The sequence below is a fragment of the Mastigoproctus giganteus genome, chromosome 3 (genome assembly GCF_048544385.1).
Source record: "Mastigoproctus giganteus isolate SK-2022 chromosome 3, ASM4854438v1, whole genome shotgun sequence".
In the NCBI taxonomy this organism is placed as follows: Eukaryota; Metazoa; Arthropoda; class Arachnida; order Uropygi; family Thelyphonidae; genus Mastigoproctus; species Mastigoproctus giganteus.
Genome location: NC_143577.1, coordinates 136,147,492 through 136,169,211, shown reverse-complemented (window position 1 = coordinate 136,169,211; position 21,720 = coordinate 136,147,492). Strand labels below are relative to the sequence as shown.

Below are 21,720 nucleotides of genomic sequence, written 5' to 3'. Positions count from 1 at the left end.
ATGCAAAGAAAAACAGCAAAGAGTTCTTTACTTATGTAAACTCTAGAAGGAAGGGGATGAATCAGATTGGTCCACTTGATATTGATGGGTCAACTGTTGATGATCCTGCTCAGGTAGCTAACAAACTAAATGAATATTTTGCATCAACATTCACACATGAGGAGTTATTCAGCGAGGGGAATGCCAGAGGTCTATTCAACTCTAGCAGTAAGCTACAGAATCTTGAAATAACTGGGCGTAAAGTGGAGGAGAAACTGTTGAAGATAAACATAAGAAAGGCACCCGGGGTGGATGGGATCTATCCAGTTATATTAAAGGAGGCAGCAAAGGAAGTAAGCAAACCCTTAGCCACAATTATGAGAGCTTCCTTGGACTCAGGGGAGGTACCCATAGACTGGAAATGTGCAAATGTGACCCCAATTCACAAAGGAGGATCAAACGCTGACACAAGTAATTATAGACCTGTGAGCTTAACTTCTGTTCCAGGAAAATTAATGGAGGCACTGGTTAAAGAAGCACTGCAGGATCATTTAGACAAGACTTCAGTTATAGCTCGGACACAGCATGGTTTTGTTAAGGGGAAGTCTTGCCTGACCAATTTGATTGGATACTATGATGCAGTCACAAAAGAACTGGATGCAGGGAATAGCTTTGATATTATATACTTGGATCTTAGAAAGGCTTTTGATACTGTTGCACATGGAAGACTGCTACACAAATTGGAGCAGTGTGACATTGGAGGCAAATTGCTGCTATGGATAAAGGGGTGGTTGAGGGGGAGAAGACAGAGAGTGGTAATCAATGGACACTGCTCATCGTGGACTAATGTTATTAGTGGAGTCCATCAGGGCTCAGTGTTGGGTCCATTATTGTTTTCTGTATTTATAAATGATATTGATGATGGTATATCAAGCTTAATGTCCAAGTTTGCAGACGATACAAAGGTTGGCAGGGTTGTCAAGGGCACTACTGACACTATGCTGCTGCAACAGGATCTGGAAAGGTTGAGCAGATGGGCTGAGAGGTGGCAAATGAAGTTTAACATTGACAAATGTAAAGTACTACACATGGGAAACAGCAACCCCAGAGCAACGTATCAACTCTGTGGTACTACACTGACAGTGGTAGAGAATGAAAAGGACTTGGGGGTGGTTGTGCAGGCAGATATGAAGTTCTCTGAGCAGTGCAGACGGGCTGCAAGAGTAGCTCATGGAGTATTGTCAATGATATACAGGAATTTTTCCAGCAGGGACAAGGAAGTGATTATTCCCTTGTATAAGGCAATGGTCAGGCCAAACCTAGAGTACTGTATACAGGTCTGGAGGCCTCATTTCAAGAAGGATGTAGAGCTGCTGGAACGAGTACAGAGAAGGGCAACAAGATTAGCATTCTCATAACACCCTTCAAGAAAGACAAATTATCGCAATAAATGGGAAACAAACAGCAACTTACTGTATCTCTAGGGGAGTACCGCAAGGGGGCGTATTGTCTGCCACCTTCTTCGCAATAGCACTAACCCCATTTTTAGCTCAAAACTGTGAGCAATTTATTACATATGCTGACGATTTGAAATTTTTTGTAATCTCTAAAGAACAAGAAACTGCACCCCATCTATCAGAGGAAGCAAACAAGGCAATCAGGAAACTAGAAGAATATCTGCACTACATTGGCCTGAAAGTTAATGAAAAGAAAACTGCTCAAATGACCTTCACCAATAAAAAGAAGAAAAATGAAATTACGATTTTCGTGAACAATACCAGAGTCCAAAAATCTCCCGCACATGTTGACCTTGGCCTTAAGTGGGATGAAGGATTAAACTTCATACCTCACTTCGAATACATTAGGAAAAAGACATACGCAGCACTCTGGAGCACTAGACAAGAACTCACCGGTCTCCGAAGCCCTCATCTCATGATTCAATACATCCTTAAATGCGTTACACCGATTCCGTTGTACGCATCGACTATCTGGTCATCGGCCCCCGAGAACAACATCAAGGCCTTCTTAGGAGTAGAATACTGGCTCCTGAGATTGCTAAACAAGATCTCCGGGAAACCGTTTACCATCTCAAGAGCGGTCTTGTCTGCCAATCTGGACATCACACCGTGGAAGTATATCATCACAACCAGAAACATCTTAACTGTGGCAAAGCTACTAACGGAGAGAACAGATGCGCCGAAAGTGGGAAACGTGATCACTCGCCCTCGGATGACACGACCGAGAATAAATAGAGAAGAACCAAGTCTGAAGTGCCAACTGACTCAATTGGACTCTCTGGGGAGATTTTTCCCAGCAAATACTGTGAATTATTTTAATAATTTAAATATAGATGCAGAGAAACTATGTACAGACAAAATGTATAGGACAGAAATATTTGGTAATGTGTACCGGCAGGTACAAATATAATAAGACTAATTTAATAATTTATATAATAATATTTAGCATTTAACAACATTAAATTATTTAATAATTTATTTAACATTAAATTATTTAATAATTTATATAATAATATTTAGCATTTAACAACCATTCGCAAATAATCCATTAACACATATTCTGTGTTTTGTCATCTCCAAATATTGTAAATAAGTTCATGTAAATATGCTTGTAAATACTGAAATAATGTAACCACACCCTCTAGCCACGTGCTGTCTATGGGTGTCTCGTAAGAGAAATAAACAGATAATAATAATGATAATAATAATAATAATTAGTGAATGGAACAAAGGGGTGCTCTTACGAAGAAAGGCTTAAGTTTTGCAAATTACAGTGTCTGGAGACTAGGCACCAGCGAGGTGATCTGATAGAGGTGTATAAAGCCTTGAATGGTTTAAGCATGCTCAATGCTGATGGGATTCTTCCTCTAGCTCAGAAAAATCACCTTAGAGGGCATAAATTCAAATTGAGGAAAGACAGATGTAGGATAGACGTGCGGAAATTTGCCTTTAGCCAGCGGGTGGTTGGTTGGTGGAACAGACTTCCATCCCTTGTCGCGGAAGTTGATAGCCTAAATAAGTTTAAGGCTCAGCTGGACAGGTATTTTGAACGAACAGAGGGGTGAAGTAGAAGTGGGTTTTTTTTTTTTTTGGCTGATGCTGCATAAGCTTGCTTTCTTGCATCAAATGCGTCTACTAATGCTAATGCTAATAAATTTTATACACTAGTGATTCCTTACACAGAAAGCCAGAGGAATCTTACAATTAGTTGTTTATACAAGTGATTTTGATTTATAAAAAAAAATAATAATAAAAAAAATAAATAAAATAATAATAATAAGTAAATAATAATTAATAGATCAAAGTAAAGATAATAGTCAAAATGTAAAAATGAATGAAGTAGTAATTACAGCGAAAAAGGAATACAAGTTGAGCAGAAACAAATTACATAAGTTAACTAAGATCGGCACTTACACAAATGTCCTTTACAAACAGCAAGATAGGACAAGATTCCATCTCGGTATGCCTTGTCTATCGTCCACAGGTCGATGTCGATGTTGAGTGAGTTGAGAGTGTCCAGAGTCACATTAGGGAAGTGAAATTCTGTAACCGCTGGAGACTTGAGCATAAGGAGGGAGTACTACGGAGATGTCTGCCTGGCAAACGCCAACCAACCGTGTTCCAGATGTTGATGTGATCCTGCTTAGCTGAGCACAGATGAAGGAATGACTTTATTTTTAGCACATGGGCTCTGTGGACTATGGGCGTATATTGTGCAGGTTGCAGCAGAGAGTAGATTTAGATGTTGTGTAGTTCTGGTGCGACCACAAGTTGGCCCACTTCAGCACCCAAAATTCGAGGCCCCATAGTTTCCTGAGGCTGGTGGGTGGTGCCGCCTACCAAACCTCCACGGCATAGGAGAGCACACTACAGAAGTAAGTTGCAAGGTACTTCTTGATTACTTTCTTATTGTGCGTTTTGCACAGATCAATTTTCATTCCCCAGAACGCTCTTAGGGCTTTTGAATACTGTGCTTGGATTTGTTTTTTTATAGGTGAGGTTGGCATCCAGGATTACTCCTAGGAATTTGACACAGTCTGTGGGAGTCAGGACATTTCCTGCCAATTCCGGAAGTAGAGAAGATGCTGTATCAGTAGAAGTAAACTTGGCTATCAGTAGACTTGGCTGGCGTAAAGATGAGATAGTTTGACTTCTCTGGATTGACTGACAGGCCAAAAAATTTAGCATACTTATAGAATGTATTTAGGTAGCTGTTTAATGATTCAGAGGCGGTTTGTCTTTCTTGTGAAGGACCAACATTGCGTTTGCATGGCAAGTAGCAAACAATATCATCAGCATACGATAGGAACGCTGGAATTTGATCCATTAGTGGAACGAATATTGCTGCAAATAACAAGGCTGAGAGACAACCAGCTTGTGGGATCCCTACTTCGACGCTTTCAGTGACTTTAACGCCATCGCCTTTGAAGTGAAGCATTCTCCTAGATAGCAAATTATTGAGGATCTCGAGCATATTTCCGGATATCCCGTAGAATCTCTCAAGTAAGGCAAGAAGGGGTGTTATTTGGACTGAGTCGAAAGCAGATTTCATGTCCAGAAAAATGGTGTGAAGATCTTCGTTGTCATTCCAGGCCTGAAGTATTTTCTGTGATAATGACTGTAGGCAGGTTACCGTAGATCTATTAGACATGGCATAATGCGCAAAGATTGCGAGTGCTACATCATTATAGATGCACTTCTCGAGGCATTTCAGGAAGGGAGAGGCAATTGATATTGGTCTGAAGTCAGCCGGTCTTTTCGCATGAGGCTTTTTCGGAACTGCCACGACTCTGTTTGATAACCAGCTTGAAGGCACCTGTGCAAATTTGAGTACTTTGTTGTAGAGTTGAGTGAGCTCTTTGCTGATGAAATGAGAAGCAATTTTTAGACTAAACAGAGGTATTGCGTCAATTCCTATGGTGGACTTGTCAGGTAGTGAATTTATTATTTTTATTAGTTGTTCTTCGGGAATTTCTGTATTACTAGTAGGTGAAGAAATGTTAAACGCTTTGTTCCAAGGATATGCTTCGGACACACGGTGATCTCGCTTAAAACGCAGCACATGCTCACACCATTCCAGGACATCTAAAGATAGAGGGGCGCAAGTATGGCTAGTGGACCACACACGTTTTCCCCTGGATAGCCGGCCGTTCGTGAAATTGTCAATAGAAAATTGTTTCCTCTTCTGGAAATCCATCCTTGCCTTGGAAAATCTGGCGTATGACTCTTGTGAAGGCGACTTCTTGTAAGAGGCATGGGCTGCCTGTTTTTCCCTAAAGGCCTTGATCAGGAGGTCATTCCACCATGGTTTTGAGTGGGGACTAAGGATGCAAGTTTTGGACACTGCAGACCTTGCAATGAATTCCATCCATCTCGAAAGCCAGTAGGCAGCCTCATCTATGTTAAGCTCAGCCAGTATGTTCCATGGGTAAAGTTGGAAAAGGGTAATAACTTTTCCAATGTTGATGTATTTTGGATTGTATACTCTCCTAACAGTGTTCGTAGTTTGTACTTGTGTACGTTCATCCTTAGGTGCCGGCAGAGATATCATCGCAGCAATCGGAACATGATCGGATGGGAGGAAGTTCTCAGTTATGGTCAGGGTTTCCTCTACTAAACAGTTTGAGAAGATGCGCTGCAGGGTGGCATCGCCGTGTGAAGGAGGAACATGAATAAGACCAATGCCCATTTCCGACAAGTTCAATGACAGAGTATCTAGGATCTTTGTGGCTGGCAGTGGAAGGTTAAAGTCTCCGAGGATGATGAGCTTTTGCCGATTATTGATTGTGGATGACAGCCATGCTGTCAGATTAAGTACAGAATCCTCAGAAACTGGTGGAGGTAAATAAACGGCACACACAGACCAGCAATTCGACAAACCAGCAATTCGGTAGATTCCAAGAACAGCTTCTATGTCACCTCCTGAATAAGTGGATGCCTTAATCAGGGGTAGTGAACTCATTTGACAGATTGCTACACTGCCAATAGATTAAGCCTGTAATTGAACATTGGAAGTGTAGTCTACGCAGGAATCGAAAAGAGGAAGTTGCTCTATCTCAGCTCCGCATGGGACATTGTCACACAATGCACTGCTATCTGCTGAGGCCAGACGATCGTCCTATATGTAGAAATTGTGACATCGTTTTAACTGTCCGGCTTATTTTAATAGAATCCGTGTGTTTTTATTACGATCGTCGTTTGTGTTTTTTCCCATCTATCTGAGCCTTGTATACTCAGACAGATTTTATCGGACGACAACGTTTAAGATATATTTACGTTTTCACAACTTATTAATTTATATAATTTTTATCTAGAATGTTTTATTTTTTTATGATTTATAACTGTTTTATATCTTATACTTTTTTACAATAATATGCTAAATAATTATAATAATATAGTTTTATATTTTATACCATTTTGACTTGGCGCATTATAGCCGCAGACGCTAATGAGCCATAAAACGTTTAAACAACCAACCAATCGTGACCTGGATCCAGCATTTTTTTTTTTTTTTTCATTTTTCATTTACTTACACACCCAAATATTATGTACAATTTCAAGAAACATAAACAATAATCTATATACAATTTTATGTACATTTTCATTCTCATATATATAATTACCCTAGCATATATATATTGTTCACAATACAGTTGAGGAAACACAGTACAAAACACGTGTGTGTGTGTCCTGGTATCAAGGGTGGCCCGTAGGCATAGCCCACGGGCCACCTCCACCTAGTGGATCTGTATTGAATGAAGGACCTCTGCAAAGGAGCAGCCAACACCTGTGCAGCTGCTGTCTGGTGCCTGTCCCAAGGCACAAGTAGCCAGGCCTGGGTTTTTTTTTTTATTTTTTTTATTTACACCTTTTACATGCCAAAGTGCACGAAATCCCGCACCCACTGGAGGTAGTGCAATACCAGTGGGTGCCTGCTATCCCACTCACAGGCTGCGCAGGCCTGGGAGCCTTCAAAAAAAAAAACAAAAAAAAAAAAAAAAAAACAAGGCTGGAGCTCCAAAAACCCATTGAAGTCACACAGGCAAGACAAACATTTATAAAGAACTGCAGTTTTCAATACCATTATATATCAGTTACCCTATTAAGTTTAGCATTAACAAGGAAATAAACTGTTAACATTGATTACACTATTTACATTACAGTGAGATTAACCACTCTCTCTGTTTGACAGTTCTAGCAACAGAATTTGAAAATTATTTACAGTCGTTTTTACAGCAACATTAGTTGTTACTTACCAATAGTTACATGTATTTCTGTTTTATACAATTGTAAAGACTGTCCAGTAGTCTAACTGTTCAGGAAATATAGTCTCATTTAATTTCTTCCCCGGTAGAATCTGAGCTTGTAGAGTATTGGGCGATAGAAGTTCCTCGATGCGATTTCCATGTAGAAAGTTCACATGGTATTCCTGAGCTTTAGGCAGGAGAGAAAGTTCCCAGCATGCACTAAAGCACTCGCAGTAACATTAGCGTTCTTGCAGATGGTTTTTCTATACGTGTAGCATTACATCAGTCAGAGAGCAGAAATTGGAGTTTTTTGTGTTCAATTGGCTTGATGGCATTTCAGATTATTGCAGGATTCATCATATGGGGAGAAGATCTTATTTTATTTATTTATTTTTTTCTTTTTAAATAAGATTTCATGAGAGAGAAGCGTGTTGGGGTGCGCAGAAGTATGGGTATTCCCCTGGATCCAGCAGACAATACATTCTCTTTCTGTGTGTTCATTCGATATCCGTTTCTGCTTTAACTCAAGCCACATGGGGATCAAGGGTAAGGAACTCGCTGACGCACAGCCAGGTCCCCTCAACAACAATAATCTGGTATTCCCATATACTGTATAGACTACAGGCAGCTAGTACATGCTGCATTACTCTCCCAATGGCAACAATTTTGGCATGGGCAGATTAAGAACAAGTTGTAACAGATAAAGCCTATAATCTAACACTGGCAGTGTAGTCTGCACAGAATCGCAGAGAGAAAGTTGTTCTAGCTTGGCTCCTCATAGGACATAGTTATCTTACGCATGCATTCTTGCCGAGAGCAGATGGATCTCCTATGTGCGAGAACAGTGGCTACTTTTTAACTATTTCTCACATTTTAACTGAGTGTCCACGTTTTAGACGAGGACGTGTTTTATATTTCACCGTTTTTAGTCATCTGGCTGAGTTTTGTACACTTAGTACGATATTCTCTGGCAATGACTACGTGTCTGATGTTTTTAGCTATTTAAATCAATAAACCTATTTACTCGCATTTAAAAATATACACTGTGAAGAAATACAGTACGACTGTAAATGCCAGAAAAGTGTTGTGCGTTGAACTTTCAGTATTGTGTGTCCTGATATTTGGCTGCAGGGCCCCTGGTGGGACCCCACGATGGCCCCACACACCACTAGGAGGTAGCCAGGCTGCCCATAATTCTCTGGCTGGTCTCCGTCAGGGTCGCCTCTGCTTCTGAGCGGAGACCAAGTTTAATAAAAAAAAAACAAAAAAAAATCGATTACATAGAGTGAGGTAGTACAGGGTGTAAGGAAGAAGTGGGAGGGGGGGTAAGGGGATGTAGGCAAAGACATCCCCAAGTAGTCAGTGGACACAAGTTCCATCAAGCAAAGAAAGGGGAAGGAATGGAGTCGAAAGTGACGGTGCAAGGGAGCACAGATAGGATCGCCTTTTGGCGCCTCTGTCAAGCCCGAATGGTGTTCAATCCAGGGAATTAAGTCAATCCAATGGTAGCTAGCAAATGCCATTCGTCCGACAGTTGTCCGTTTAATGGTGTGACGGTCAACTTCATGACTGTCTATTCTGGATGGTAGTCCATCATGATCTCAAATCGTCTGTTGTCTTCCTTGGGACCGTTGTGGTGCCGGTACAGAAGGATTTCCTTCGGCTGAAGAGCTCTTGTGCGAAACGAGTAAAAGATGTATATTCTGCCCTACTATCAAGTAGGTGTGTTTCTTAATCTTTGAGTTTGGAGGTCAAGGAAGTGATGAAGGTGAAGAGAAGATCCATTGGTGATATTCTGGCTTCATCATCATCATCATCAGCCATTTTCAATCCACTGCAGGATGAAGGCCTCTCCAGCAACTTTCCAGTTCCTTCTGTTTTGAGCACTGGCCATCCATTTACTACTCAAAAACTCATGAATTTCATCTATCCATCTCCGCCTTTGTCTTCCAGGTTTTCTTCTAGCTCCTCTTGGGTACCATTCTGTTATTTTCTTAGTCCATCTGTCGTCATGTCTTCGAGCTATGTGTCCTGCCCAAGACCATTTTAGTTCTTTAGTTTTGATAAGAATGTCCTTTACTTGAGTTTGCTGCCTAATCCATGTGTTTCTCTTCTTATCTAACAGTCTGATTCCCAATATAATTCGTTCCATTCTTCGCTGTGTAGTTCTTAGCTTCTCTTCCATTCTTTTGGTGAGTGCCCAAGTTTCACTTCCATAAGTCATGGTGGGGAGTATACATTGATTCATTATTTTACGTTTCAGACAAACTGGGATATTGCTCTTCAGTATGTGACTATATTTCCTGAATGCTATCCATCCAAAATTTATCCTTCTCTTGACTTCCAGCCATTTATCATTATTACAGCTAATAACTTGTCCCAGATAAGTATATGACTCCACCTTTTCAATTACTGCTCCATCAATAATTATTTCCCTTTCCGTGGCATACTTGTTCATCATTACTTTTGTTTTAGCCATATTCATCTTTAGTCCAAAATCCTTACTAACTGTGCATAACTGATTAAGATTTTCCTCTAATTCTTTGGGATCGTGGCTTATGACCACAATGTCATCTGCAAATCGTAAATGGTTTAGGTACTCTCCGTTCACATTGACTCCTTTCTGCGACCAGTCTAATCTTCTGAAAGCTTCCTCAAGGGCAGCAGTAAACAGCTTCGGAGATATTGTGTCTCCTTGTCGAACTCCTTTCTCGATTTTAAATTTGCTACTGTCTTTGTCTAGTCTAATAAAGGATGTAGCACTCTCATATATTTTCTTCAAAATCATAATATATGGAGTATCTATGCCTTGTCTTTCCAGTGCCCGAAACATTGCCTTATGCTGTATGGAGTCAAATGCCTTTTCATAATCCACAAATGCCAGGCATAATGGTGTTTTATATTCATTTGCTTTCTCCATTAGCTGTGATATTACGTGAAGGTGATCCATAGTTGAGAATCCCGTCCTAAAGCCAGCTTGCTCTTTCGGTTGATTCTCATCAAGTATTCTTTCTAATCTGTTAGTAATGACCCTTGTGAACAACTTGTAGATATGGGATAACAGGCTAATTGGTCTATAATTGCCAATTTCTGATTTATCTCCTTTCTTATGCAGCAAAACTATGATTGCATTATTCCACTGCTTAGGCATCACACCTTTTCTAATGCACTTTGTGAAGAGCCTTGCCAGTTTTTGTGTTATGTCTCTTCCTCCCAATTTTAACAACTCTACAGTAACTTCATCTTCCCCCGGGGCTTTCCGATTCTTCATTTTCTTCAATGCATGTTCTACCTCATCAGGAAGAATATCGGGTATGTCGTATGTGTTGCTACTTTGCAATCCATCTTCCCCACTGCTGGTATCATTCCCTCGCTCCTTGTATAGTTCTCTATAGTAGTCTTCTGCTATTTGAATTATGCCTTCTCTGCTGTTTATAAGTACACCATCGCTATTCTTCAGTTTCAGTATCATTTGTCTTTCTGTATTATTGCTCATGGCTGCTGATTTAAATCCTTTATTTTCCCTTAATGCTTGTTCTACTTTTCTTGTGTTAAATCTTCTTATGTCCTCTGCTATTTGAATTATGCCTTCTCTGCTGTTTATAAGTACACCATCGCTATTCTTCAGTTTCAGTATCATTTGTCTTTCTGTATTATTGCTCATGGCTGCTGATTTAAATCCTTTATTTTCCCTTAATGCTTGTTCTACTTTTCTTGTGTTAAATCTTCTTATGTCCTCTCTGAGTCTCTTTCTAATGGCTTTGCATAACTCAGTATACTCAATTTTCTCCCTGTCAGTGTTATTCTGGCTTATGTTACCCAATTATGGACAAATTCAATGTAAAAGTTCGGTGAAACACAAGCAGTTGCTCTTGATATCTTGTCAAAGGATCGTGTTTGGCATAAAGGTCTTCTAAACAAGCTTCCGTATTATGGTGTGCCAACTGTTTTTTGTAATTGGTTATCCAGTTTTCTCTCTGATCGCTCACTGAGGGTGATGGTAAATGGCTCTCTGTCTTCTAACTTATCCACTAATGCTGGTGTCCCCCACTCTTTTCCTCTTGTATATTAATGACCTTCTTCCATTGACTGGAAATCCTATCTATAGTTCTGCCAATGATAGCACATTGCATTCCATTTGAAGAAACCTTGCCCTGCTCAATCAGCTTCAACTTCTTGAATATCCGCTACCAATTCTTTAAATACCGATATCCAGTGGGGCAAAGACAGCTTAGTTGATTTCAATCCTTCAAAAACTCAGTCCTGTCTTAAATATCGCAAAAAGGATTCTTTTGCTCTTCTGATTATCTTTGGTGACACTTCGAATTCTAGGCAAGATGATATATCTGTTTGGGGATTACCCTAACTTCTAATCTCTTTTGGCACAAGTACTTTACAAATATTGCTTCCTCTACATCTAAAAAACTGATTATATCTTTCGCTCTCGGCGCTACTTTTCTTCCAAACAGCTGTTCACCTTTTGTAAATCGCAAATCTGCCGTACCGTGCAATATTGTTCCCACATCTGGGGTGCCCCCAAAACCTCTCCCAGGCTTTGAGATTCCATTCAGAAGAGGGCAGTTAGGTTAATTAACGACTCCTCTCTAACAGAGTTTCTCCACTCTCTGTATCACAGACGTACTGTTTCTGCTGCATGCCTCTTCTACAGATACTTCCATGGGCACTGTTCTTCTGAATTTGCTTCTATAATTTCAGCTCTCTCTTTCAAAACAGCCCGAACACCACAAATTTAAACAGATACACCAACCGTTTAAAACTGATTTAATAATAAAATAAAATGATACAAAAGACTTTTGGATAGGGTGAGGACAGATTGCAGCACCTCTGAGGAGGGGGAGAAGGAAATTAGGCAAATTACGACGGATCGTATGAGGTGCGGTTACCCCCAGAGGGTCATTGATAAATACAATAGAGAGGAAGAGCCTACTATCCGGGCCTGTCAGATCGCATTGCGAGGATGCTTCGCGACTTTCAGACACGCTGTGTGCAGCTCCCGGGCCAGAGGTTGCATACAGTAGTGTCCCAGGTCAAAGACCCCATTACTAGGGATTCTAGTAGTGGGGTCGTATATGAGATCACATGCCCGGATTGTGGGGGAGACAGGACGGCGTCTTAAGGACCATCTGGGGGAACATTCAAGAGCGATACGGACCGCAGAGCTCAATAAATCCGCTATTGCCGAGCACTATTGGGAAAAACAACACCAGGTCTCCCCCGACAACGCTGTCATCCTTGACCGGGCGCATAGATTCTGGGACCGCAAGTGGCTGGAAAGTCTGTGGATTGGATCCTCTGGCAGCAATAGCATGAATATAGGGGAGTTCGACTTCACCCCCTTTTTGAGGCGGTGGTTTTTACCAGAGATAAATGTTTTAGTTTTCCACGCCCCCAGACCACTTCCGGTTCTGGTACACGTGAAAGAAATACCGAGTATGCGCCTGGTCATCCACGTGTGCCGTGAACCTTTTATTTAAGGATGTGTCGCTTAAGTTTCATTATTGCTGAGGAAGGAGGCAGATACCTCTGAAAGCTTCAGTAGTGTTTTTATCGCTTTTAAATTTATATTTTAATGCATTTTAACGTATTTACTTATTTTATTTCTGTCTTAAACTAGTTTTTTGTAAATAATCAATTTTTGTAAATATTATTTTACAGTCTTTTGTATCATTTTATTTTATTATTAAACCAGTTTTAAACGGTTGGTGTATCTGTTTAAATTTGTGGTATGAATAATCCCAACCTTAGAGGCCTTATTGCAGATACAGCCCGAACACGTGCCATCACCAGCCAACATCCATTTACTGTCCAACTCCAAACTCACAGAACTAACTTTTCATTTTCCTCGTTTATTCATGCAACTACCGTTTTCTGGAACAGCCTTCCTTCATACTTATTTCTTGAAAATTATAGTCAAATGACAAACAAATATCTTCTTTCGTCTTCTCAACCTCCAACCCAAGCACGGTTATAATACCTCTCGTGTTTGTGGTTATCATAAAAGAGAAAGTCTGATGATAGATGCCAGGTTTGTATAAATGGTCAAACCCAGATTTTTTCTATGTTGGGGTTCACTCATGGTGCCATCTTCTTATATTCCAGGTGGTGGTCTGTCATTTGGTTGGAGCCGGGTTTTTCTTCTGGCGAAGAGATCCTGTGAAATAAGCGGGACAGAGCGTTTTATTGTTATCTGCTATCTAGCAATAGCAAGTGATTTTCCTGGTCCTTTATTAAGTAACCGATCGCGGAGATGAGGATACTGCTAAGGTCATCATAGATCGGGCATTTGTGGAAAAGGTGGGTCCAGGTCTCAGTTTCCCCTCATGTGCAGGATGGGTTATCTGCAATATGAAATGTTTTAAGTTTCCATTTTATAGCTCCATGTCCTGTCAGGAGGTAGCTGGTGAATTGTCCAGGTGAAAACCGTGGGGGAGGTCTAGGATGCACTTCGTCAATATTTCAAATTGTTATATTAGGGTCACCCATATTTGATTATATCTACCCAAGTGTTTTGTGTCTGTAATTCCGTGTGTTCTTTGGTCGATTTACCTGTTTTACTGCATTAAAAAAAAATCCCCAGTTTCTGGGAAAAACCTTGCTATCTACGCCTGAGACCGATTAACTCACCCACAGAGTGAAAAAAAAGCCCATTAAAGTTCCTCGCGTCATCGACGGGATTCGAAACCAGGCCTTTTCCACCCGGTGTGGGGAGGATTGTGACGATACCACTGTGCTACCCGCGCAGACACTTTGTCAATTTGGGAAGAATTTGCGTGTAACCTTCCTTTTTGGATAGGTCGACTAGCATTATCTTGACATAGAGGCATAGTATTTATGGTCTGACTCCACCAGTGGTTTCTCACATCGGTACTGTATGTACTCTGTAATGAAATACAGAACAACTGCAAAGGCCAGAAAAAAAGTGTCATGTCTGGTTTATGTTGTATGTGTTTAGTTCTGTTGTTATGTCTCTGGCTACTTGGCCGCAGAACCCCTAACGGGATCTTACATTGCTCGCTCGCCACCACCACTGTGAGCTGAGCCAGGCTACCCATTATACTCTAGCTATTCTCTGCCAGGGTTGCCTTAGCTTCCTGACAGAGGCTAAGTTAAAAAAAAAAAAATCTGGGAAGATTATATTGAAGATGTAATCTTCAATGTAATCCACTGGCTCGTAAATCACCTCCACGCCTCTGCTAAGCATATTATCTGTGGAGATTTCAATCTTCCACCTATTCTCGCACATCTTAGTAGGAAACTCATTAGCAGTATGGATTCACTGGGTATCAGTCAACTTAACTGCCAACCCATGAAAGGACCTAATCTCTTGGATGTGATATTCTCTTCAACACCATGTGAACTCGCAAACAGACTTCATAATCTCTTTCAATGTGTTCACGAACCCATTGCCACACTGCTACTCTTAGCCGCGCTTAACTTCGATATCCAGGGCCCCAAAAGATAAAAAAGATCACAACACCCAAATTCAGTGCTCCACCAGGATGTCTCTAAGCCGCGTCCTCGATACTTTGGGAAGCCCTCAATAACTGTGATTTCGAGCTAGCTGTGGACCACATGACCAGATGGATTCGATCCATTGAAAGTTGTGGTGCTACAAAGAGTGTCTGAATCATACCACGTTTAAGAGCTTGGTGAGCACCTGCATTGAACAACTTTAAGGAAAAGAACAATATCTGCATAAGAGATGGAGAGAGTCAAGTGCTTTACAAGATCGCATTATCTTCTGCAGAGCCCGGCCAGAAATAATCTGCAAATTAAAAGCATTTAAATGCAACCATACGAAAAGACAAACCGTTTTATGACTCCCAGTACACATGAATTACTATAACACTGGACTTTGAACTATGGATGGATCACATTGCACAGTTCTCAAACACTGTGGCCCTGATATATCCAGGCAACTTACCCGTCAAAAACGTCCCTACTGATATGATCGCTACCGTTCGCAACTCCAGGAAGCAGCTTATAACTGCTGTAAATGGATTGTCGCCCACTGCAACTGCAGGTCCCGACCTTATGTCACAATTCACAAATGCCTCTGCACGTTTATCATAAATCCTCTACTATCAATTTTTAACCGTGTCTTAACACAGCACTACTTTTCCCCACTCTGGAACAGATGCCAATCTGAAACCCTCATTAAACAGTTCAGGCCAATCTCTCATTCTTTCAGCCTCTTGAAGCTCATGGAGACGATATTAATTACTTTCAACCATCACCAATCAAATCATGCCTCGCAAACCCCTACAGATTCACTATGACATTCCGGATGATCCACAGTCGCCAATTTAACATCTATAACCAGCAGCATTCTAAGAGGACTTGAAGCTAAAGCAGAGCTTAGCTTGCCATCATGTACGTCGACCTAGGAGCTAGGAGCTGCCTCAGACTCAATCAGTATCCCCTCACTTGTTCACCTAGAAAAGTACTTCTACATAGAAGATTACATGTTGTGGTTTATCACAACCATGTTTTCTGACAGAACCATTCTTGTTAAAGCGGATCAAGACACAATTTCGAGGATGATCACTGCGGGTGTTACCCAAGACGGAGTCCTCTCTGGAGCATTATTCACTGCAGTTATAATTCCGTTTGTGCAACAAAGAGAAGACATACTCTGCTATCCCGATGATATTAAGTTATACACTCAGCTTAACCCTCGCAAACAGATCTCAAACATTAATAAAAAGATCAATGAAGAGTTACACAACTTAGGATTCTATCTCTATCACTTTAGTCTCCTGATTAACCCACCAAATCAGTCCAAACTGGCATTTCTCTGAAGCACCAACCCAGTGAAGTCCAAGTTTCCCAGTGGTCAAGATGCATACGGACTTGGGAGTCGTATTTGATTATAAACTTAGCTTCAATTCCCGCATTGACAAGCTCATAAACGAAATTCTGCCAAATGTACTGGACTATCAAACAACAACTGTTCCACTTTAGGGATCCCTAAAGTGGAATAGTATACATCCCTAAAGAGAGATGTATACTCCGTTGCATATAACGCGACGGAGTATACATCTGTATACTCCGTCGCGTTATATGCCACAGAAATTTGGGCTTCTGCAGCACCACCAACATCACGCGTATACTCTGCCGAATACTGGCTCCTTCATTAGATTACGAACAAGCATGGTCGTCCATCCCAGCAAAGATCAATTGCAATGCCGAACTCACTGAAAACTTTGCCCGACAACCAAATCTTGTAAGGGAAAGATGCCTCGTCCTCACTGCCAAAATGACTATCGGAATAATCTTGGAACCAAACATCTGGGAACTGTGCGGCTGGAGAATCCCTCAACCCGGACTGAGGTCAGTTCCCACGCTTATAGCCTATCCTAACAGATTAGCTCTTATTAAGGCCGCCGTAGCCTAGTGGTCAGGCGCGCGGGTGCATAAGTACACGTGCCTTGAGTGACCGGGGTTCAAGCCCGTGACTGCTGAGTACGGTGCTGTTTCTTGTATTCTGTCTATCTTGTGAACTCCTCTGACCGTTTGGTCGTCCCGGAGTATAAACAGAAAATTTATTTATTATTTATTTAGTAACCGTTTTCATCCCAAGCAGATGCTCACCACAGTCCAAAAAATCGACAGCAACCTCTACAAGTTTGCGAAGCATCGGAAATACCGGAGACAGATCCTTAAGAGACTAACCTCAACCAGGCAAAATGCACATTAATTATGGGCAGTGCTATAATATATTGTAAATTATGTCAAACGTATAATTTCTTTATGAATATATTGTAAATAATCTGAAATAGATTCTGCTGTTGGCTCTGGGGGATGAACCCAGAAATCTCGTTTCCCAAGGCCAATGACCCCTGGTATTGCTGCTGTGAAGGGTATATTGTATACATATCGCTTTCGTACACAATAATGACTATATATACACTGTGCTGCCACTTTATTAGTTACACCTACCTAGTAGCGTGTTAAGCCTTCAAAACAGCCTGAATTCGTCTAGGCATGGATTGAACAAGATGCTGAAAATGTTGTGCAGGAAGGGAGTACCATGCAGACATGAGTGTGCTACGCAGTTCCTTGAGATTCGACGGAGGTGTAGGCCTGCAGCGAACAGCCCTTTCCAGCTCATCCCAAAGATGTTCAAGAGGATTGAGATCCAGGGACTGATCGGGCCACTTTAGCAAAAAAAAAAAAAAAAAATCATTGTCATGTTCCTGGGACCATTCCATAGTGATTCGGGCTTTGTGCACCGGTGCATAATCCTGCTGGAAGTAACCATGTGAATGAGGATAAACTGTCAATATGAACGGATGCACTTGGTCAGCAACAATGTTTAGGTACGATGGAATTCAGACGTGAATCTATGGGTATCAATGGACCCAATGTGTGCCAAGAAAACATTCCCCGCACCATAACACTGCTCCCACCACCTTGTACAGTAGTCGCCAGACATGATGGATCCATGGCTTCATGTTGTTTTCGCCAAATACTGAGCCTTCCATCAACATGATGCACCAGGAACTTCGACTCGTCACACCAAGCAACTGTGTTCCAATCCTCGATGGTCCAGTGCTGGTGTTGCTGTGCCCACAGGAGGCGTGCTCGCTTGTTCTTCATTAATAACAAAGGTACACTATGTGGCCGTCTGCTTTTGTAGCCCATTCGCAATAAAGTGCGATTAGTGGTCCGTTGAATATATTTTGTTCTGCGCACCAAGGTTGTATTCTGACATGGTGTGCGACATTGTGGTCCGTCTCTTTGCTTGCACAATTCTAGCCATCCTCCACTGACGTCTCTCATCAACAAGAGATTTGCTTCCACAGGAGTGCCGTTCAGAGGATGTTTTCTTTTCTTTGAACCATTCTCGATATATCCTTGAAACTGTGGTGTGTGAAAAGTTCAGGAGAACTGCCGTTTCAGAGATGCTTTGTCCAGCACGTCTTGCACCTACTACCATGATGCCATGTTCGAAGTCCATTCTGCTAAGGTTTCATGCTTAACTGATACTAGAAAGATTGTTCTGCTGCACTTATATCCACAACTTTGGTTATGTGACTTGCAACGTTGAGGGGCAAAACCATTTGTGTGCACAGCAGCGGTGTACCTAATAAAGTGGCAGCACAGTTTATATATATATATATATATATTATTAACAAATAGCATTAATAAGATGCTTGGGAAAACCATGGAGGAAATGATAAATAATTAATCGACTAACTTGATTCTTGGAAACCCATAATGTTCTAAACAAAAAACAGTATCCGTTTCTTAAAAATAGATCATCTGTGTACTTCAATGATAAAAACAGACAAATATTCGAAATGCTTTTCTGAAGAATGGACAAATAAAATTCAAGAGTTCATGGATGGTAAATGTATGGCCATTGCACAAAACAAATGGAACTGGAAATTGCTGGAGAGGCCTTAATGCTGCAGTGGATTGAATATTTCTCGTGATAATGATGATGATGCTGATGAGCGTTAGTCAGCACCATGACTAACAGAAATGAACAATTTATCTGATGTCGGAGAATTCCAGTAATATGCGGCAATCTAAAAATTACACTTCATATCATATTTTATGCATGTGTAATGACTAATGTATACAACAGCAATAACATTAACCGTATATTTATACATTAAGTTAAATAATTTTCCAAATTACTGTATGCGATCAGTAGACCAGCTGAATAAAAAAAAAAAAAAAAAGAAACTCCTCATATATATATATATATATATATATATATATATATATATATATATACATACACGAGGAGTTTCCGAGAAGTAAGGTAACACTTTTTCTTCTTAATAATGGTGAAAGGGAATGAGATGAAACGCCTGGACAGATAGATCCGTTAATAACGTTCAAAAGACCGCTAGTACAGTGTTGTGGTACTGTCGCCTCACAACAGATTCCAGTTGCAAAATGGCGACTACCATGCGAGTGTGGTCCAAAACAGGTGTTCGTGAAGTTATTCGCTTTTTGCAAGCAAAAGGGTCTTCACCAAGTGACATTCACTGTGAACTGTTTGCTGTGTATGGCGAAAAGATGATGACAGAGAAGTAGGTATATTTTTGGTGCAATGAATTTAAAGTGGCATGTGTTGACATTGAAGATTGACATCATGGCCACAGTGTCCTGGGATCTCCAAGGCGTTCTGTTGGTGGATTTCTTGCCGAAGGGAGGAACAATCAATGCACAGCTTTACTGGGCAACGTTGGAAAAACTGAAAGCCAACGTTCGACGCAAACAACCAGAACTCCTGACAAGCGGAGTGATTTTGTTTTACGACAACAGAACTCCACACACACGCCCACACCACTCATGAGTGGTTGCGCCGTAATCGTTGGAAAACTCTTTCACATCCCCCCCTAGCAGAGACTTAGCGCCTTCAGACTTCCATTTGTTCGCCCCTCTGAAAAAACACCTTTCAGGAAAGCATTTCTCCACGGATGAAGAAGTTCATCAGGCGGTGCAATGTTGGCTACTGCGTGTGGGCACGGACTTCTTCAGTACTGGTATTAATAAAGTGATCCATCGTTGGGACAAGTGCATCAGTAAAACTGGAGACTTTGTGGAGATGTAGTGCATGTTCATTTATTTCTTGGTGTGTTATTCTTGGTATGTAATTGTTTTATCTTCGTGTATTAAACATAATCAACAGAAAAAATTTTACCTTACTTTTCGAAAACTCCTCGTATATTGTAAGATTAATGTGATAATGAGTATGAAAACGAAAGTTGATTATGGGCCAAGGTAAGTGATAGCCAGAAAGGAACTCACGATCATAATCGTATAATAAGTATGCAAATAAAAGTAGTAGAGATAAGAGAAGTTGTAGAAATAAGACAAGTAAAAAGTAAGGAAGAAGGGAAAAAATTAATTCGACAAAAACTTGTCCTCTGTTTCTAACATGAAATTTTTTGTTAGGAAACAGAGAGCACTATATTGTCGTCTTGCTAGACAATTCTGGTGATTCAGAAAAAAAATCTTATAAGTAATATATATATATTATTATATATATATATATATGAAATATGAAAACGAAGAAGTGGAAGGAAAAAATGAAGAAGTGAAAAAAAAAAAAAAAAAAATTGGAAAAACAGTACGTGTACCTGAATGCGCCAAGCAGCAAAACAGGATACATGTATATAAATAAATTTTTATGTATATAAATATTTTTATCTCTATTACCCTCCCCGCTTTTTCTTTCAGCTTTTGTACATATGATTAGCCTGTTAATTCGCCATTAATTCAGATTTAATTCTACTTAATGATTTTTTTTTTTTTTTTTTTATATAGGTTCTTAACATTCTTTCTCTCTTTTTATTCTTCAACTAGGCTCGGCATTTTGTGCTTAATAACTTCTCCATCTATATTTATTTTTATTTTTATTTAATTTTACTTTCATTTGTGACACTCATTATATATATATATATATATATATATTATTATTATTTATTTATATTGATTTTTAGGCTCTTCTGATATAGAAGCTTTGCCCCCTCCTGATGGAAGAAGAGCAGCAAGTCGTGATCGTAGCTCAGATAGCGTAACTTCTTTGATGAGTACCAGTACCAGTACAGGTCATAGTTCCTCTACAAGTCCTATAGCGACTTCATTCCGCCGGCAAGTATTGTCGAGTAAGTCTTTAAAGTGTGCGTATGAGTTGCTCTAAATTTTAACTTAAATAGGATTATTTCATTGAGAACTAAATTTTATACTCGAATAGGAGGAAATGATGACTTGAATCCATTTTCAAAGAAATATTTTGGGCGTCGATCTCTTCGCGGAACGGCTTTCAGCCGAATAGTAACTGCTGAAAATAGAGGTAAGTACGCGATGCCATCTATATTCACTTTCTAGAATTAACACTTAAGTTACTGTTGCTGTATAATTTAAGGTGCTTTTTAATACCGAATTCTAGTAAGATATTTGTTCAAAATGAGATTAATGTGGAAATATTTTGTGCTACAGATTTGTGAATTTGTTTAAGTTACTTCAGAAGTAAATGGGAAATTTATTTAACGGTACATCATGGCTGTTCAAGAGTGCTTTTCCAAGATGTTGCATGCAAACATCGGCTTCATTTTATGATTACAATAAAGTTCGCATCAATTTAGTGCAGATATTAATCAATCAAACTAGATTTTTAATGAGCTTAAAGTAGGAAACTTTCTTCTCGTCCAATGGTAGTATAGCGCATTCTGGTCTCCTGACAAAAACTATTGGCTGCAACTTTGGTCCCTCTTCTATCTCCCACCACTGTTAAAATCTGATGGTTCAATTGCTTCCTCAGCTAAAGATAAAGCCTACTTATTTGCTTTGCACATTTCTTCTAACACATGTATTGGCTCTCGTGGGTAGCAGCACTGTCGGTAGGATCGTTGTCCTCTCCACACAGCCCCTTGACGTGGGCACCTGTACGTGGCGAGGAGGCCTCCCAGTGATGCTGCTGGCCTTCCAGA

General features: G+C 40.3%; 1 protein-coding gene across 4 annotated transcripts in view; it reads left to right on the top strand.

Moving 5' to 3' along the window:
* rols (zinc-RING finger and ankyrin repeat domain-containing protein rolling pebbles) overlaps nt 1-21,720 on the top strand; it is a 428,429-nt gene that overhangs the window by 190,323 nt on the left and 216,386 nt on the right. For all 4 annotated transcript variants that reach the window (XM_090369443.1, XM_090369444.1, XM_090369445.1 and 1 more), the window contains 2 exons: nt 20,731-20,895; nt 20,985-21,083. In XM_090369443.1, coding sequence (XP_090225569.1) covers nt 20,731-20,895; nt 20,985-21,083 — 264 coding nt within the window. The remainder of the gene's footprint in view (nt 1-20,730; nt 20,896-20,984; nt 21,084-21,720) is intronic.